The sequence below is a fragment of the Acomys russatus genome, chromosome 4 (assembly GCF_903995435.1).
Source record: "Acomys russatus chromosome 4, mAcoRus1.1, whole genome shotgun sequence".
Classification (NCBI taxonomy): domain Eukaryota; kingdom Metazoa; phylum Chordata; class Mammalia; order Rodentia; family Muridae; genus Acomys; species Acomys russatus.
Window position 1 is genome coordinate 61,541,239 of NC_067140.1, and position 21,021 is coordinate 61,562,259.

General features: G+C 43.7%; 1 protein-coding gene across 1 annotated transcript in view; it reads right to left on the reverse strand.

Annotated features, from left to right (window-relative positions):
- Fbn1 (fibrillin 1) overlaps window positions 1-21,021 on the reverse strand; it is a 207,471-nt gene that overhangs the window by 150,800 nt on the left and 35,650 nt on the right. The window contains 2 exon segments of the mRNA XM_051144536.1: window positions 13,259-13,354; window positions 16,660-16,755. Of these exon segments, the coding sequence (XP_051000493.1) occupies window positions 13,259-13,354; window positions 16,660-16,755 (192 nt within the window).

Here is a 21,021-nt window from a genome sequence, read left to right on the forward strand (position 1 = left end):
AATCTCTCCCAATAAACTAACTCCAAGAGATTTTCCTGGTCATATAAAATTGAGGATTCTAAAAACTGATTTAAAGACTAAGGCACACAGGACAGAAATTACAAAATGACAATCCTAAATCAAAGAGGCATACGGATGGAGAGGAAGGAATAAAGACAGTTAATAGAAGAGGGTTCATTATCAATAGCTAATGAGTGAGAGAGCCGGCCCCAGATGTTGCAGGTCAGGTCAGTATCCACATGGAAACTGGGGTGTTTTGGAAATAGATTTCATTCCTAGACCCCCATATTTGGGATGGCTACCGGGGTTCTCTCCAGGCCTAATTCTCTTGGCCATAAAATAAAAATGAATCCCAGGACCAAGTGAGGTAGGGATGTCTATGTATACTACACAGATGGAGGGACCATCTAAAGTAGCCTACATGGAGGTAGGCATGAGCACTTCTCAGAGAATTCACTGGCTGTGTTTGACACTGTTCCTGGCTTGAAAAGTTAGAGGATCTTCAATATATATATATATGAAAATGCCATTATTTTTGTATACTAACCTAAAACCTAAAGGAACCCTGCCTACAAGGGACAAAGGATGCATCAATCATCTCTTAACTGACTCACAAGAACGGAAACAAATGCTTTCTGAGCTCCGGGATGCTAGACATTGGGCATAAGGCGGCAAAGAGGACAGATGATCCCTCCCGGCAGAACAGAACCATATTAACAAGCTGGCAAAGCCCTATTTCATTCTTACACAAGCTGCCTGATGAAGCCTGGCTTCTCCTCTTGGACACAGTGGGGTCACCATCCGCTGTTCTTTTAGACACAGTAAGAACTTATCTTTCTAAAGCCCCCAAAGCCACATGTGGCACTCGACAACATGACACGACCAAACAGTAATGTTGCTAGGTGGCTGTTGTTATTTCTCACATAAACTATTACACATGTATCTGGTGACTGAGGAGGTGGCTGTGACTTGTCCAAATAGCAAATGATTTATAGAGGGCAGAACTGTTGTTACGACATCCAAAGGCGTGCCCAGTCTGCAGGCATCCACTCAAAAGCATGCATTGTCTCAGAACGTGCGGTGCCTCAACAGTTCACTTCCATGGTGTCCTTGGTTTTAGGTCACCCAGATTCCTACTTAGTGATGGGTCCAGGGAAAATCTAGGGGCTCAGATGCATGAGCAAAAGAATTAGAGAGGGGAAAAAGCCATATAATAAAATTATCAAGATCCCTTCGACTTCAAAGAAAATCACTAAGACCCCCCCCCTCACCTTCACAGAGTCAGTATCCCAGGGCGCATTGGGGCATTTTTATGTATGCAATCTGAGATTTAGGCTACTAATGTACTGAAGAAAAATCCACTACACAAGGTTCTTTACTATGTCCAGAACAGGTGCCATGGTACCAGTGCAGCTTAGGAGCTGCGGCAATTGCACGACTTCATCTCTATTACAGACACGTGCTCTCTCACCAATACATCACAGATATTTACCTCTCCTTTTCTCTTATAACAATTTCCTTTTAGGTTAAGATGCCTTAAGGAGGGTTATTGTTATCTTCAATTACATGTATGTGTGTACGTGTGTGCATGTGCTTACAGGTACCTGTGGAGGCCCGAGGTGCTAAATCCCTTGGAGGGGGTGGCTGTGAGTTGCTGCCTGCTGTGGATTGTAGGACTAGAACTTGGGCTTTCTTCGAAGAACTGTACACTCTCTTAACCACGGTATTGTCTCTCCAGCACCAAGATGCCTTTTCGTTCAGGCTAAGCCTTGCAGAACTTAACACCAATGAAGAGGGTTTGAAAGCTGCTGGTTTAAACTACTCCAATATTTTGGTTTTCAAAGCTTGGGTCTTCCAGAACCAACATTTTTATTGGTCTGAAATAAAAGAAGAGTGGCTTGTGGTGCGGTGAGTGGAAGTGTTTGTAACTCCCAACCAACCTGACAATGCTGTCTGCAGACTCAAGTTATCACATCCACCGTGAAACTGAACAGGAACTTGGTGCGTCACCTCCTGTTGTTTCGCTGAAGATCTGTATCTAATATCTCTCACCAACTTTTAGGATGTCAAATTTCTAAGGGTGGCACAGCTGTTGTTTAAGCATGAGACACCTCTCAAAATCTCACCCGGGTGACCTCGGCCCCCCACCAGTGGGTGGCACTATTTTTGGGATGGTTGTGGAATCTTTAGGGGTCGGAGCCTCTCTGGAGGAAGCGAGTCATTTCCAGTGGGACTTCTTCCAGGCTACCCTCAGCTTCATGACTGTAGATTCAATGTGACCAGCCACCTCCAATTCCTGACGCCGTGCTTTCCCTGCCAGGAGAGACTGTTCTCTCTTAAACCATGAGCCAAGTCAACTCAACCTTCCTTTAGCTGCTTTTTTCAGATACCTTGTCACAGGCGTGAGAACAGATGGTAACCAATATAAACACATCTCTAAGGTACCTCTTATGTTTTGCTGTTGGGCTTTTTTTTTTTTTTTTTGTGAAGGGGCAAGTTCACACTTCGTTGGCTGCATGTGTCAATAAGAGTAGTAAAAACCTTTCATCAACCTCCTCTACTGGTGGACAGCTCATGGACCATCAGCATTACATTTTATCGCAGATCTATGCTGACCCCTGCCTCCTCCGTTGCTGCAATTCACCCTCCTGTTGTGTCATCTGTGCTACAACTGCTTGCAACAGCTGGGTGTGTATTAAGGAAATGCATATGGTTGATATTATATCCAAGAGCAATGTTGGCTGCATCTGAATAGATCCAAAAGAGCTATATTGTTCAAATTTTAAAAATAAACTTCTAAATGGGGAGTCGGGGGATGATCAGGGAGGAGCCCCTAAAAGGCAGATCTGATTTCATGATGTCATTTATGAAGAAACAAAATTCAGCCAATACCTTCACTTAAGTGACAGTGAGAATGCCAGTCACCAGAAACGCACCATTCAAACCCCATGTTAAGTGCTTTCTGAATTACTGTATTGAATCTTCTCAACACTCTCTCTAGGCAAATCCTCGCATTACAACCACTGTACAGATAAGAGAAGTAAAACTATGCAAACATAGCAGTTAGTTGCCTAAGGACTCATGGCCAGCAAATAAAAGGATTTCTCTCCAACGCCTGGGCTCTTACCTAAGTATACTAGGAATGGTAAGGCAGTTGAGAAAAACTACATCTCCTATATGAGCATTTTTGATGGTAACATTAAAATGATTGTCATATAATATTACATTGGAATAGGGGTTTTTTGAGACAGTGTTTCTCTGTGTAGCCCGGGCTGTCTTGGACTCGCTTTGTAGACCAGGCTGGCCTCGAACTCACAGTGATCCACCTGCCTCTGCCTCCCAAGTGCTGGGATTAAAGGCGTGTGCCAGTGCACCACCACGCCCAGCTGGAATAGGGGTGTTTTGAAGATGAAATTTTGTCTGGGAATGATTTTCCTATTATTTCCTGTCATTCATAAAAGGTAAAGAAAGACAACAGAGAAGTCATGAGGAGCCCACATCAAGCCTCAAGAAGGGGCATGATGTCTTCAGCTTGCTGTCTTCTGCTGTGAGAGCTTGTCCTGCTTGGTAAGTGGAAACGTGACAGGAAGAAATAGGTCTACATAGGTCTAAATGAGGTCCAAGCAGAAAGTGTCTATCCTACTCCAGGTCATGAGGTCTAAAAAAAAAACCTTAAAGAATTATCTACAGTGTTTAAGGCTGACTTCCTAAAGGATGACAAGTCAACTCTCCTACACCTTGTTCCCATCGCCAGCCCAACGTCATTAAGATGCTGTGTTCCTCCTTTCAACAGAATCTTATACATCATAGGAGGAAGGATTGGATTAAAACTTACTGCTGAGGAGGCTCTTGTGTGGCTTTGGTCTAAAGCTCATGAGACTGACTTGGAGAATAGGGACTCTGAGAAAGCAGGCGCATTCCATGGTGACTTGAGGAAAGAACTGCTGCCTCCAAAGCAAACATGTGCTTACACAAAACACTTTCCCACAGAATAAATGTGGCCCTGATTTGCAAGCCTTCACTTACAACCTGGTTCAGTGTCTTGCAACGGTGGAGGTTAAAAGGGCCTCTGTAGGGCCAGCAGGCAGGGAAGAGCTCCCCAGACAAGAACAGAGATGCCCCCATTTTATGAGCTGAGCTTCTCAACCTTCCTGGTGCTACGACTCTTTAATGCAGCTCCTTAGGTTTTGGTGGAGCGACAAGCATAAAAATATTTTATTGCTACTTTATAACTACCATTGGTACTGTTATGAATCAAGACATAAATATTTCATATACAGGATATATAATGTATGGCACCCACATACAAAGGGGTCACAGCCCACAGGTTGAGAACCACTGCCCTGGAACACTTTCATTTCCTGAGGAAACAAACATCCCAACTTATTGTCTACTTTTAAAGTTCTGAGCAAAGGGCTTGCTGCTGAGGAAACATGATGGGAAAGCTGTTGAATGATCCATTCGTTTTCTCCACAGACTCCACCCTCCACACAGATCAGCGACAGGCATCCACAGTCATGTCCTTACAGGGTGAGCGCCATTTGGTAACCTCATGTTCGCGGTGTCTCGTCTCAGAGGCTGTGTCAAAGCTATGGTTGGTAGTTAATGGCCTCTCTCCAGCCTCAGTATTCCACAGTTGGAATAAGTAAGTTATCACCTACTTAGTTAAACCTGCTGGCTGCACTGCGCTAGACATATTTGATGAGAAAGAAGGGACCCCAGGCGTAGGCTTTTGTCTTTAGTGAGGAGTACCAAAGTGTCACTGAGACATTGCATTTAAGTCAGTATTTTATCAGCCTTAAAACTATAGCAAGTTCTGTAATTCCCAGATCTTGCATGTAAAAAAAAAAAAAAAAAAAAAAAAAGTTTTTTGGGAAGGTGAATAAATGCACTCCTTATCTCTTAGTAAGCATCATTTAAAAAAAAAATCATCAGCATATACCCCCAAAGACACACATTGTCTTGGCCACACAATACAAAATTAATATTGAATTTTACTAAATTCCAGAAAAATAAGATGTCATTATAGGATTAAAATGGCTAACGTGGGCTGATGCGACCCTTAAAGTGAACCTCAAAGACGAAAAGTTTAATGGATACATTAACCAACAAACTGAAACCTGAGCAGGCAACAGAATGCCAGAGGTGCGGAGGACAGCAGAGACACTAGGAGACTGATGGCGGTGGGTAAAGGAGAAACAAATCTAAATGGCTGCTTCATACAAGTGTAAGTTTAGGGTGAGATTAATCCTCTCAAAGAACAGTATCTACACAATGATGATCTTTATCCAAAACCACTCAGGTGTTTAGATAGTGACCTCTTCTGAGTGGGGATAATGTAGGAAGCAGAGACATCACTCCAGAGCATGAAGCCATTGGATGGGCATGGGAAGGGACTGTCATCAATATAGTCAGGTCCCAGAGCTTCAGGACAAGGGTGCCAAAGATGTCATGTGGGGCAAAGAGGAGGATTCCGGAAGGAAAGGAAGGAAGGATGGATGGATGGATGGATGGATGGATGGATGGATGGATTCGAAACTATTCAGCTTTAAAACTAGGCCAGATATTTTGCTTCTCACATGAGTCTCAAGGGTTCTTACTTTAATTCTTCTAGTACCGCTCCAAGAATAAAGATGTGGGGTAGGGTTTCCAAAACGATATTGACCATGGAAACTGCATTTCATGGACCCCTCTTGGGACTAATGTTCTACAAAAAGTACTTTGGCAGATCGGATGGACCACATATCTCCAGATATTTGTCTAATACACACTAATAAACCCCAAAGGTCAACTCCCTGGAGACCACGACTGCCAGGGAACATAAGCACCGTACATCCTATAATACTCCCAGCTGCGCATATAAGTTGGTAAGAATCTCTGGACTGCAGTCCATAGACAGAGCTGAAACCATTCCAGAAATAGACTGGCTCTCTCCCAATTTATACATACAAAGGCAAGTCTCTTTAAAACCCACTCCCCTGCCTCGGACAGAAGTTCAGCAGGAGCACGGTGAGCAGGCGGGAGAGAGCCTCAGAGACACCTGAGCCCACCTCTTCTTTGGAATCAGAACAGATGACCTTTGGGCTCCATCTCTGTTCCCATAAAAAAAAATAGTGCTCCCAGCAGGAAGTCCTCATCTTGCCCCAGATCAAACTGGGCGTCTGAATATCTACACACAGTCTCCCCACCACCACCCGCAGCACCTCTTGTCACCTCTGCTACTTTGCTGTCTACTGCACGCAAGTCTGTCTTTGCAGAAAGCATATATATATATATATATATATATATATATATATATATATATATATTTATTTATTTATTTCAAGGCTGGTGGCAAGAGCCAAGTGTTACTTCCTGATCCTGCCACTGTGCATAGGTCGACGCTGGGCCTTTATGACACACTTGCTGTGGTTGTTCCATCTGGCGTGATGGTGAACAGGTGTGTCCACTCACTCATGCGTGAACAGGATGCCCGTGAGGGTCTTGATGGAACTAGACTGCCTGGAGGCTCATGGGACTCTCATGAAAATACCACTTTCTGAAAGGTGGGAGGACAGGTAGTAGGATGGAGGAAGGACCTTGCCTAACATTTGCTGTGCACGCCGCCGGAAGCAAAGCTCTGGGCTGGGCTGCACAACACCACAGCTGTCAGTCAAGGTGGCTATCCGATGCTTCAGGCTGAGATCTGAGAAAACGTAGGTTTTGGTTTTCAAAGACTTAGTAAAAAAGAAAGAATAGGATATAGCATATTAACAACCTCTAAAGCAGCCTATTAAGATTAGATACATTGGGTTAAATGAAATGTACTTTTAAAAAATAGAATTTGCATTTTCTTCATGTGTCTACCACAAAAGAATTAAAAGCATGGGTTTTGAACATTCCAGAACAAGAAATTTTCCAAATATTAAATGTGGTTATTCACTTACATAACCAGTTTTCTCTTTTCAAAAGTTCACAAGGGACCAGCGAAATGGCTCCCTGTGGGGGAAGGCACTTGGAACTAAGCCTTATTACCTGAGTTTGATGCCAGGGTCTCATATGGTGGGTGGAAAAAAATGGACTCCCAAAAGTTGGCCTGTGATCTCTACACACACGTAATGGCATATGTACAAGAACATGTACACATGGGCACGGGCACACACACACACAGCAGAAAAATTTTAAAGTAGCAAAAATTTCATGTTCACAAGAACTAAAAGTACAAAGATTAGAACTGGAAACACATTGTCCTTGCGGATGAAACAGTGATAGCAAATTGCATGGCTGTTGTCCATTCCTAGCTTTGGGGCTGGAGAGATGGCTCAATAAGCATTTGCTGGACATGCATAAGGGCCTGAGTTTGAATCCCCCAAAAGAAACCAAGCGGGGATGCAGGAGTGTCTGCATCCATAGCACTGTGCAGAAGATGAAGACAGGGGTGTTGCTGGCTGCCAGCTCAGGTCTGTCCAGCTCCAGGTCAGGTGACAAACCCCATCTCAAGGGAGAAAGGTGAAGAGTGATAGAGGAGGACACGTGATGTGCTCCTCCAGCCTCTGCATGTGTGTGTACACGCAGCCTCACACACATGAGCATGAACCGTATCTCCACATTGCATTTTAAAATGTTCAATTCTTACATTGCTAACGTTAGAACAGGCTAGAAGGAAAGCGCCAAACGCAGTGGGTGGAACAGTGAGGGTGAAACATGACACCATGATGCAGAATTTGCAGAGGTAGATATGATGGGCTATTAAGTCTTTGTGAATGCCAAGAGTGGCAAAGCATCCATGGGGGATGGAGACTAGGTTGACGCAGTACTTCTGAGGAAACCGGGGGAGTCCATTTTATGATGCCAAGTTACCAGATGCCAGAGACTTCAAGACTGTTCCCACCAAAGGCATGTCTCATAGGCCCTGCCCTGTCAGGGGATATACAGCACTGGGGGCTGCCCCGTGTGGTTACATGAATGGGGGTTCTAAAGATGGGTTTTTGCTTTGCCAAAATCGGTGGTTTGTTGTGGCAAAAATTAAAAGGCACAAGGGCTCTAGTCATGGACCACTAGAAGAGAAGGCTAGTGTGGATGGGTTGAAACCCTCGCCCCAGAGAATGCCTGCCTAGGCCGCAGAGGGGATGGAGGCTAAAAGGAAGAGACAGACTAAGGAGGGCGATGTAAGCCAAAAAGCCAAAGCAAGAACATAGCATGCTTTGCCTACATCAAGAAATCTGGCGGGGGGGGGGGGGGGGGTGGTAAGAAATCTGGAAAAGGGACCAGAAAATGCCCTAGCTGGGATGGGAGAATCGCACTAAGTATGAGACAGAAGTCAGGCATTTCCAATTGCACACCACCAGTTCTATGAGGCACGTGTGCCCTCAGAACACACTGTTGTTCAACCAGAAAACAGAAAACATCTCTATCAACAGGTGTAGTTTCTGGGCTGGATCTAAGAAAATCAGGTATATCCAATTATCTCTGCCAGTTGCCCATTATAAAACCACCTTAGGCACAGCGTCACTTTCAGGGCCTTCTGTCTCTTCACACTGTCACTTTCCATTCGACTAAATTCCAAAGGTGAGGCTCACAGAAGGCTTCTACATATGTTAGTGACATGGCTACAGTTTGTCACCTTGTGGGGGAAAAAACCCCTGCAGCGTTCAGAGTTCTGACTTCCAGAGGCCCCGGAGGAATGAGGGGGAACGAGAGTTGGTCTGTAGCACTGACTCCAAGACCTTTAGTTGCAGCCTCTTAGAATTTAAAACACTGAAGCAGTGAGGGGAAACACTCCAGCGAGAAAAGAAAGTTTATCTTCTTCTCAATGACCCAAAACAGTTAGGGAAAGAGGCACAACAAAAGACTCCTCCATTCACCCGCTCACTGGACTCCTTCAGCCTACAGATATGCTGCCTTCCACTATTTTCTTCATTTGAATATTTGGCTTTCTAATTTTTTGAATTACTAGCTTCCATGACAAGTGACATTGTGAAATGTTTTACTTTTTGAGAATGGCTCCTTCTACTTTGTATAATGTTCTCTGGGCCTATGCATTTGTGGAGAAATGGCGGGTTCCCATTTCAAAGCTAGCCAATAGTCTATTACACATAAGTGCTCCAGGTTCTACACTCGTCTGTGGACTCGAGATTACTTCTGTGCCCTAGCCACCACCAATAATGCTGTCATAACCATTGTACTCTATTAAGGTTTTTGTTAAGTAAATGAGTTTTTGTTGTTCTTATCACCAATAAGTAAATGCACGAGAAAAGAGAATTTGTTCTACTATAAAAGCCGCGTCACGGTGCCTGCACACCCCATAACACTGTGCTGCAAACCTCAAATGTACACCATAGAATTTATTTAAAACAAATAGTAAGCCAGGTATGGTGATTCCCTTGGGGGGTGCTGAGGCAGGATTGCAAATTTAAGGCCAACCTGGGCTACATAGCAGGAAAAAAAAAGTTCAAAAAAATTGAAGACAAAAAAGAAGAAGAAGAAGAAGAAGAAGAAGAAGAAGAAGAAGAAGAAGAAGAAGAAGAAGAAAAAGAAGAAGAAGAAAGGAAGGCAGGCAGGCAGGCAGGCAGCCCCTGAACCCACAAAGCTCTCTAAACAGCTACTACAAGTCATAATAAAGTGTGATTGTCATAAATCTGTGTCTCTGTGCATTGGTCTTTCCTGTTTACCAGACACTACAGTCAGTGCCCTTCTCAATTTACCTAATACTTATTGGTTGCTTAATATGATACAACTAAAAATTAATAAAATCATTTTGAATACTTCTAATCAAAACCATTTTTATAACTTAGGAGAAACTAAGGGATAAGGACCAGAACTCCTCCACGTCACCTACAGGACTGAGATGACACTGAGAACAACCTTGTTATTTATTCACTACTACGGAAACTCACAGCGATCCACCTGCCTCTGCCTCCCTGAGTGCTGGGATTACAGGTGTGAGCCACCGTGCCTGGTGGTTCTGGAATTTTCTGACTCATTTTGATATGGGGCAAGACCTGTCAGTCTATTACTTGGATTTATTCTGCTTTTTGCTAATAGGCACAAAACGAATCAACATTAGCAGAAGGGCAGTGAACTTATTAAACAAAAAAGATACTTGCAGCAGGGTATGGTGGCACACACCTGTAATCCCAGCACTTGGGGAGGCAGAGGCAGGTGGATCTCTGTGTTTGAGGCCAGCCTGTTCTACAACACGAGTCCAGGATAGTCAAGGCTACACAGAGAAACCCTGTCTTAAAAAAAAAAAAAAAAAAAAAAAAAAAGGAAAGAAAATTCCCTGTGTTAGATACATCTACGCAATAGTCAAGGCTACCTTCTTTTGGTCTTTAAAATTACTTAAAATAAACCTGATTGAACTGTAACAGAGGAAAACTACCCTCCTAGCCTTAACTTTTTAATCTACAACAACAATAATAATAATGAACAAATATAATTATTATTATGCTTTCTGAGACAGGGTCTCGGGTAGTCCAGGCTGGTCCTGAACTTACTGTGTAGCCAAGGTTGGCACAAAACCTGTAAGAATGCTAATCTAGCCACATACAGGCAACCAACACTGACTCACTTCTAGAACACACTGTTCATATTCAACGCTATGCCTCTGCATCTCCTGAAGAGGTTAGGCTAACCCAGTTATCCACTAGACACAACTCATCAAGGAAAGCTGTCCTTCGTTCAATATGGGTGGTCATGAGAGATGCTACACACTTATCTACCATTCATGAAATCACACATATATAACTGGAAAAAAAATATAGAACCCCATTCTTTTAAACCATGGCTTTCAGACGAGAACAAAATAGTGAAGACATTATAGACGAAAACAAATTCTGCAGCCAAGAAGGCGCTCTCTCTTCCCCTGTGGTGAGAGAAAAGGCTTTCTGGTCCCCCTTCCCTCCCTGAAGGTCAGTGCAGTGTCCCTGGGAGAACAATGGAGGGTAAGAGCTGGGGAAAGCCCACTTCCTCTCCACAATCTCCACTTCTCCCAGTTATCTGGAATGCTGCCAGAGTCACTGCCACTTTATGGTCAAGTCCTTCCACACCTCAGTGACGACTACTTAAACACACTCCAAACTTGGAGAGTCACATTGAAACACACAGCTTCGGTTAGGAATTTGGTAACTTCGTGCATTCAGGCCATTTCTTCATCTTTGGCAAGCATCAAATTTTTGAAGTAGGAATGGGTGTGTATTGACAGCCCACCTTCCTCTGGGCTGTCAGCATCAGGACCTCCCACTACGGGAAACAATTGTTCTTTGTAGCCAACTACTGACCACTTTGTTCAAAGAAGAATGTTAATTCTATCAATTGTTTCTCCAAAACAAATTAAACTCGGCAGCAATATCTAAGGAGTTTCCTTCACACGCCAACAATTTTAATAATCTACAACATCTTCCCCGAGTGAACGGTAAGGTCACAGAAGGCCACTGCCTATTACTAATTGTCTTTTATTGCTACGAATGCCACTGGATATGTATTAGTTCCAGGACAATAATATATGCATACTAGTTATAAATGAAACCACTTAAACACAGACTCCAAAAGGACAGCAAGGTGAGCACACTGGCCATGCCAGTTACACATCACATGGCATCCTCGCATAGCATCACTCTGCGTGGCCTGAAGGACAGAAATACTGTGTAACAAATGTGCCATCAGTCTATTAACAAACAATTGAATTTAGGTCAACATGGACAAATTGAAAAATCAACAACTCACACACTGCTGTGCTCTTTGTTTCTCTCAGCTATGTGGCTCGAGTGACATGTGTCAATCACATGATACTTATGTTTGCTTTGCATCTTCGAATAAGATCTTTATACAACTTGGAAGAAAAGTGATAACAATTTTTAAAAGTTCTGGGGCGTTTTCTTTGGTTTTTATTGTCTTTTTTCTTTTTCTTTCTTTCTTTTCTTTTCTTTTTTTTTTTTTTTTAACAGAATTTTTGTATATAGCCCTGGCAGTCCTAGAACTTGTCATGTAGAACAGGCTGCCCTCAAACTCAGAGATCAGCCTACCCCTACCTCTCCGACTCGTAAGTGCTGAAATTAAAGGCATATGCTACCACGACCAGCTCCTGCAGATTTTTCAATTGCAGCTTTATATAACATAAACCTGTTAACCTTCACTAAATAGCCAAGAATGGCTCTGTGATTAAGAGCACTTGTTATACAAACAAGAGTCACTGAGTTCAAGTCTCCAGCAGCCATATAAAAGATGGGCATGGTTGTACATGCCTGTAACCCCAGCATTGTGGAGAAGAGACAGGCAGATCCTGGGGACTCACTGACCAGCCGGTCTGGTCAAAACAGCAAGCTTCATGCTCAGTGAGAGACCCTAACACCATTACACAAGGTGGGGAAGGAAAGAGAGAGACCCCAATATCCTCTTCTGGCCTCCACATGTATAACATGGGAATGCACACAGGTGCACGTACAAAATATAACACAGACAACTTTTTAAAATACCATTTTAAAAACACAATAATAAAATGAGGAATATTAAAACTAGAAATGATGAGTAATTGGCTATGAATGTGGAGACCAAATGACTAAGAAAGCCAGCATTCATTAAAAGCACGATGCATGCCTGCATATCTCAACATCATATTTGCATCGATAGCTAGGCAAAGCGTGCACATTTTTTCTTTTAATTGGTAGCAGCAGCAAGCATTAAATTTGAAAACGGAAAATTTAGATTCAAATGAAAGCTTATTGATACTTTTGGCCTTGACGCCACCCCCCCAGACATCTCTGAGCTTTGGTCTTTTTTTTTTTTTAGGCGAGGGTGATAGTGGCTGTCCACACTTCCTGGGCTGCCCTGAGTAAAGCAGCCATGCACACTGCTGCTTAGCAGACCCCCTGCAGAGAACTGTGAACCCCAAGTCTGTTACTCCAGCTCCTGCCAGGGTCAGTTGCCCTTCACGTGTGTTTTCGCCCTGAACTTTTCCCTTTCCATATGTTTTCTCTAATTCACAGGAGCATGTGATGTTCAATATTTCAACTTTATGAGAAATTGCCCTTTTTGTGTATCTTGGTGCCTACCCTTCTTATGTATAATAATACTGCATCCCACTGCCAAGAACATACAAGCTGTCATGGAAACTCAGCAGCATGGTCCTGGCATCCAGGAGACCTCCTCAGAGACAATTCAGAAGCTCTGATGCCCAGCCAGCCAACTTCAGCAAGCAGATGCGCACGCTCAGTGTCAGTGTAAACCACCGACAGATGGGTCACCAGAATGCCTTTATACAAATCACTTAAAATCACTTTACCTCTTTCACACTGAGGTCCGGTAAAGCCGTAGGTGCATGCACACCGATTTGGGGCCACACACCTCCCTCCATTGAGACAGCCACTTTCACAGACAGCTGCAAGATAAAGAGAGAAAGTCACGATACTGCACTTGGACCGCCCAGAAAGGGGAGCAAACACAGGGTGAATGATCATCCCGGAGTTTGTTTTGAACGTCCACCCCAACACACAGTTGCATATCATCATTAGGAAGCTCCCAAAACAGGTGATTCTGTACTTGGGTTATGCTTAGGGTCTCATCAATTGCAGCACCTGAGAAATGCTTTCAGTTCTGCATCTAAGGCAGCAGTTTTTAACTAACTTTGCCAGATGCAAAGTGCGTATGAGCAATTGGACTCTTGCTTGTGACTGATGCTTAATTTTGAGAGGGCTTTCCCAGAAAGGCGACAATGCTCCTGCCGATAGCACCGTTAACTACAGATGACCAAATGTTGATACTGGGATTCAGCCATTTAAGCAGCATAATTAGGATCCATTTGAGTGTCATACCATGATCTAAGACACTACTGGGGAGGCAAACCCTAAAATTCTAGTATAGGAACATATTAGTCCCCCACCCCACCCCAAATGACTCTAAGAACTGAGAACGCAAGTGCCGACTTGGTCCTCCCTGCACCAGTTCCTCTAACTCCTGCATGCATGACCTCAGTGACAGCATCTTCACGGGCGGTTGATAAGTCCCTGTACTGGCTAGCCTTTTGTCAACTTGACACAAGCTAGAGTTATCCGGGAAAAGGAACCTTAATTTAGAAAAATGTCTCCAGAATTTTGTCTATGGGTGAGTCTGTAGGGAATTTTCTTGATTCATGATTAATGTGGGAGGGCCCAGCTCACTGTGGGGTGCCGTCCCTGGACAGGTGGTCCTGGGTGCTCTAAGAAAGCAGGCTGAATGAGTCACAGGGAGCAAGCCGAGAAGTAGTATTCCTGCATGGTCTCTGCTTCGGTGCCTGCCTACAAGTTCCTGCCTTGAGTTCCTGCCTTGAGTTCCTGCCTTGACTTCCAATGTGGTCATCTGAAACCCGTCCCTTCAGGGTCTTCCACCTCTCTTTTCCCTTTTATTCTCCACGGGGCTTTGACCCAATAACTTTCCTGTTTATCTCTTCATCTGCTCTGTCCTAGAAGGCCTGAACTCACATACGTCCTAGTGCCAAAAATTAAGATGAGTCCCCCAAGTAGCGAGGGTTCTGAGTGCCCATCACTCTTCTTGGTCTCTTAACTCATAGTCAGGGCAGAATAACCATGCTGAAGCGGAGAACAAAATGAGGAACTGCTTAGGCAGCTCTCGAATTTTGCAGAAGAGGAAGGCGGAGTGTAAGGAAGGTTTTCCAGGTTGCTTCCGTTGCCATCTGTCTATTCTGGGCCTTGGGCTAACGTCCATCAGGGGATACACAGACAGGTACCTGGCAGATCTAGCCACCCTCCTTCCGAGGGGCAGGGACTCCATCCCCACCTCTCCTTCTGTGGCCACACCTAACTGAAGTCCTCCTACTTCCTGATTTTGCCATCCAGAATGCTCTTTCTCACTGTAAATCCTTGTAAGTATAGTGGATGAAGCTGGAATTGCATAGTGTTAACACATGAGCTGTGAAGTCAGGCCACTAGAGCTCTATTCCCAAGCCTGCTTATTACTACTGCCTGTGGATGCTCAGAGAGATCGGTGACAGGTTTGAGTCCCGACTTCCCCAACTGTTAGAGACAGTATGGCCGGATAGCTTCCAACTCAAAACAGCTGTTACATTAACTCAGTTAATACAGGTTGAGTTTTTGTTACATTTTATTGACTGGGTGAGTATGTGAATGAGTGAGTGGGTGCACACACCACAATACATATGTGGAGGTCAGAGCCCAGTATGAAAAAGTTGGTTCCCTCCTTCCATCAAGTGGGTGCCAAGGATTGAACTCAGGACACCAGGCTTGGTGGCAAATGTCTTTACATGAAGAATCATTGTGGCAGCCCTAAGACACTTAGCTGCCACATAGCAAGATACAGTAAGTGACTCAGTAGTTTTAATTTGCAGTTATTTTATTATCTCATTGCTTTTTTTCTGTTTGACTTGCAAAGAAGACCAAACTTGTTAAAAACTCTTGGGCCACAGCTTCCCATCTTACTGTATTCCTTCCCCATCACCATCTCCACATTTCATCTCTAGAATTAACAAACTCCTGCTCTGGCCTTTGCTCCATATAAGTCCTGAACAGTGTTCAGCCCCTCTGGGCCATTTGCTTAAAAGGCCTATGACTCATCACCTGACGGGTGAACTCCTACACATCCCTCAGGACAGGGCCCAAGAGCCACCTGGGCTGCCTTAACTCTCTCCTCAAACCAGGTTGGGCTGTACAAAACTCAATATTCTTGTCACATAGCAATGTGGAGATAATCACTAAGCATTATATAGGTGTTGGTTTATTTATTGGAGTATTTTCTCTCATAGAAAATATACATGAGTATAAAACTCAAAACAGCATGAATAATAACCATTTTTATTAGCTAAACATGTATATAATGGAATTTAGCACAACTGTGGAATAATTAATAACACAAAAAGACAAATAATAAAATATTAAGTATAAAAGATCTCGGGCCTAGAAGGGAATATTTGGATAATAGAATTATAGCTTTTTATTTTTTTAATCATTGACCTTTCATAGATTTTCTATAGGGTGACTAGTTCATCCAACTGTAATGAAAAAGCTGTAAGATGAGCTCTCATTCTGTGCAGTGTGCAGGGACCAACTGAGTGCAGACACAGTCAATGGTGCTCACAAGTTAACCAGCAAACTGGACACGCAGTAAACACTACTGTCACAGAGCCTGTCTTGTATTATGCAGACATAATGAATCAATGCAAGAAAATGTCTGGAAAGAAAGATGAGATTTGTTTTAAAATGCTTTTGAGATGTTTCCTAAAAGTCACCAGTCAAAAGGTGATTGTTTGGAACTAATGCTGGGACTTCTTTTTGAAGAGATGAAAATGCTCCAAGACTGGTTTGTGGTGACGGCTGCAAAATCTGGCAGACAGGCTAACAGCATGAAACCCTACAGTTGGAAAGGGTAGAGTGTATAGTTTTGTGAATTAAGTAATTGTCAATTTTTTAAAAGGAGAATTCTGTACCTGTAAGTCTAAGGCTTGAGGCAAGGCAGGTGATAAAGACAAATGGAAAGAAAGTGAATCAACCAACTTACTGTCAGCATGCAGGATGGAGAACCAGCACTAAGTGTTTGGGTGATCTGGTCATCTGCAAGGGTCCCCAGACATCTACAAAAACGTGGTGCCCTGGGTCGTCGAAGAAAATTCACAGCACTTGTCTCGTAATTCCATAGCTCTACATATAACCAACATCTACCTCAAGGCATACTTACGTTGTCCACAGTGCGTGCCAATGTATCCTTTCTGGCATAGACAGTGGTCATCGCTGCAGCTGCCTCCGTTCATGCAGCGAATGTTACAGTGTTGAACTAGGAACAAAAAGAGAAGAAGGATTTAGTGTTGCGGGTGTAGATGGCAACATTTCACCAGAGAAGATTTGTAGCTATTTGACAAGAAAATAAAATAATTCACTGAGGTTCATATATCATGCAGATAGGAGACGTTTCCTAATTTTCAGGGTTCACTATGTTATGTATAAAACCACTTACAGTGCAATGTTTCTTCTTGGCATTTGCCTTAATGGGGCTAAATGACTTCCCTAATTTAGCAGAAGTTGCATCTCAATGCCATCTCTGTAATTTATACCAATATGAAAGGAGTGCCCGAGTGATGACACTTGGCAAGGTCAAGGTAGCAATGGTTTCTGTGAAAAGATTCAGAGTCCTACTATATCTGGCCAAGTAAACACTCAGAATCATACATTCCACCAGGTTGTGTTCCATTTTGTCGGTAAGATGAAAGGACATACTAGAAACTTTAAGTAGCCAGAAAGTTTGATGGGTGGAGAGTTGGGGGTGCTGGCTGGGTTGAACCTAGAAAGAGCTGCTCATGTAAATTGTCACCTTAAACTAAATACCACCGACATTTCAAATTCATTCTGTGTTGCATTCTCACCGATGGAAGTGTGCATTCCCAAGCCCTAAACTACAGGTGCACACCACCAGACCTGAGCCAGGGTATACGTGGAGTCTTAAAAACAGGTGGCCGACTCTCCCATGAGAGATGACAATAGTCACCATCAGGATGGGCTCACTCCTCTAGCATGCAGGCTGTCTTGTACTGCTAGGGCTGCTTTCAAAGGGTCCAGCTGATCTGTCATCTCTAGAAGCAGTAACGACCCTACCTAAAGAAGACTAAAGCTTTGGCTAAGGGGATCACGAGTCCTGTTAACACAGCTCTACATAAGAGGCCATGGCTGGGCACCGGAGGTTTGGCTGATTCTGGGGTGCTCTGTGTGTAGGAGTCAATTTCCAGGGGAAAAGGCTCAGCGGGGAACAGTTGCTGTCCATCTGTATAGATACTGGAACTGTCTCTAGCGGCCTTCCTGGAATGTGCAGGCCAAACTTCTCCCCTAGGGTACAGCAGAGCCCTCCCCACAGTCAGCCTCACCACTGAGAGGTCCTCACAGCACTACTGAGAAATGTCTACATGGCTAAGGGGGGTGGGCGGGATATGTAGGACATTTGTCTAATGAGCTACAAGTATTCTGAGGTCAATCTAGCCTGACAGCAGGAAAAGGAAAATTCTAACTCCTGTTCTTCTTGTACCCTGTCAGACACAGGGAGAAGGCAAGCTGAAAGGGTTTGCCTTTTCAGGAATATTGCACTCTTCTTGGAAGATCTTAAAAGGCTCCGTTTCTCCCGAGCCAAAATATTCCTGCATCTCGGCACTCAAGGCCTCTTCAGTGGGGCCCCAAGGACCCATCAGAATTCCTGGAACACAGTCTCCTGACCTGTGAACCCATCTTTCCGTCCCTCAACAAATACATCTGAATCCCTACTGTGTGTCATGCAAAATGCTAGGCACTCTGGGCTGGTCTCTTTGCGGAACCCCCTCCTAACCTCTTCTGTTTCTTTGCCTCTAACTCTTAGGGCCCAAACTCAAGTTCTCATCAAATCCCACTTGACTCCAAGACCCTTTAAATGTCTCTTCATTCCCTGCTGTTCTCTGACTCCGGTTTCTCTTCTTCTCTGTTTTCTCCTTGCCAAACCAGATGGGAGGTGGTGAAGGTGAAACCGTGCGTGAGCGTGTGTCACGTGCATGTGTGTGTGTGTGCTTTTCTTGTTTCTCCTTTTCCTGACTCATCTTTTTTGGGAGGAGGAAGGTTGTGATGAGTAACTGCATCCCTCAATGTGCCCAGAGCAGCACTACTAACTCACTTGCTTACCTTGTGCTGCCTAGTAATGGCGACGGAAGCCACACTTAGGAGCAGCTGAGGCTAAGAAGCTGCTGCTTGTGTCCCAGGTGCCTTTACAGATCTAATCAGGTGATTATTCAAACATCTTTATTTTTTTTCCTCCATCTACAAGAGCTAATAGCCATACACACACAAGCACTGCTATAGATATCAAGAAAACCATCCATACCAACGGTTACTTTAGGCTCTGCTTAACCTTTGAGCCAGCTGGGCACACGCCTTTAATCCCAGCACTCAGGAGGCACAGGCAAACGGATCTCTGTGAGTTTGAGGCCAACCTGGTCTACAGATTAAGTTCCAGGACAGCCAAGACTACACACAGAGAAACCCTGTCTTGAAAAATCAAAACCAAACCTCAAAACAACAACAACAACAACAACAAACCCTCAGCCAAATGGTTTTTAGCTCTAAAGCGATCTACAAGTATGCAAAGGGAAAAAAATGTGTTTAAAACTTTGGATGCTGTTCTAAGTGGGTCAGGAAATGGTGCACAATTGCTGTAAAGCTTGGTGCTATGCTTAGTTCCATCCTATCTTAGAAAAACAGAAGGACTGGGAAAAGGCAGGAAATGACGTCATCCTTAGAGCAAACTCAGTGCACAAACTGATTTCAATTAAAGTGGCTCATGCCAAGACCTGATTTCCATTCCCACATGAGCAACAAAGCCACTTAGCTACTTTGAGATTTCAAACAAACAAACAAAAAAAAAAAAAAAAAAGAAGAAGAAGAAGAAGAAGAAAAAGAAGAAGAAGAAGAAGAAGAAGAAGAAGAAGAAGAAGAAGAAGAAGAAGAAAGAAAAGGAGTATACTAGGGGCTTGCACAGTGGCTGCTTCCCAGTTACTTGTTCAAACTGAAAGTCAGAATGAAATCTCCTTTCCAGGAAGAACGATTACACGAACACAGAAACGAGACACATCAAAAGCCTCCTCTGATACGGCTTTCATTTCCTTAAGGCCCCTCTTTCCAGCTGAAGCTTTTCCAGGTTAAAAATATTCTTTCTCCTTTAAAAAAAAAAAAAAAAAAAAAACACCCTACAAGACTTGGAAGGGCAAAAGGCATTGTGAGCCCAGTGGTCACGCAGCCAGTGTGTGACCCAGTGGGCCATGAGTCCTGGGGGACAGGGTGTAAGCAAGGTTATCAGCAGAATGGAGACCTCCATGTTGCTTTATCATGGATGTGTCTTAGAGCTTAAGGGAAAAGTGTTCCTTTAAAAGTGGGAGTGAGCCTTGCATGTGACTCATCTCTGAAATGCCCAGGCCTGGGTAGGCTGAGGCTGGAGTGCGTCGTGTTAGCATGAGTTCAAGGCCAGCCTGGGCTACAGAGTAAATTTCAGTAACCTACAAACTGAGACTCTGTCTCAAGGATTATTTTAGAAGGTGGGTGCAAACCCATACCTCTGCAAAGTGGAAACAGTTGAGAGAGCCCAGGCCTACAGAAAGGTTTTTATTTGGATTGAATCCTGCCACTGGTGCCTGGTTTAAGTTTACTCTCTAATTTAAACAGGAATCCTAGATGTTTCATAATTAGCAGACCAGAGTTTATCTAATGAAAACAGCAACAACTGAGAAGCAAAGTTCTATTCACACCCATAGGATGCAGTATTCTTTGTCGGATGTGCTAAATACTCCCATGTCAGGACACATGCCTAAACTCAACCTGTATTGAGATTTCACCAGAAACAGAATACTAGAAAAGTGTCAGCATCATTGTGCAAGCTGGGGCTGTCCTGTGCAGTCAGATCTCCAAGGAGAAAGTCCCATTAAAGATGGCCAGAAGGCCTCAGACCATTTCACACCAGGATCCATATCCTAGAAGTAATAGAAACTGTTAACCTTTACCTGTATCCACAAATGGCCCAAATAAATTTTGCATTCATTTCAAAATCAGCCAGTTCTTTCAATCATTCAACAAACACGAACTGAACATCTTCCATTAACAAGGTAGCAAGAAGAGCTCAAAAGCCTTTCTCTAGAAAGCACAGTACAAACTCATTAAGATGACTAACTAGAAAGAAATGGCATGCATGCGGCACAGGAAGGAATAGATGCAGGGCTGACATTTGGATCTCAGAATCTCAGCAATGCCTTCTGAAGACCAGCCATCATCCTCTCAGGAGACTCAGCCCCTACAGAGAGCGCTCAGAGCAAATTTCAAATAAGCAACTGTAGGCTGAATGTGTGTTCTAATACCAGCACTGAGAAAAGCCCACACAGGCAAATGAAATAGCCAGACCAATTCCTGGACTTTACACCCAAGACAACAATCCACCTGATGGCCCGAGTCACTGCACGACCAAGAACAGTTTTCATTTAGGCCAATAATTCCCTTAGGTACATAAACATCCATGGCTGTCTATGGACTCACACCGCTTAGAACA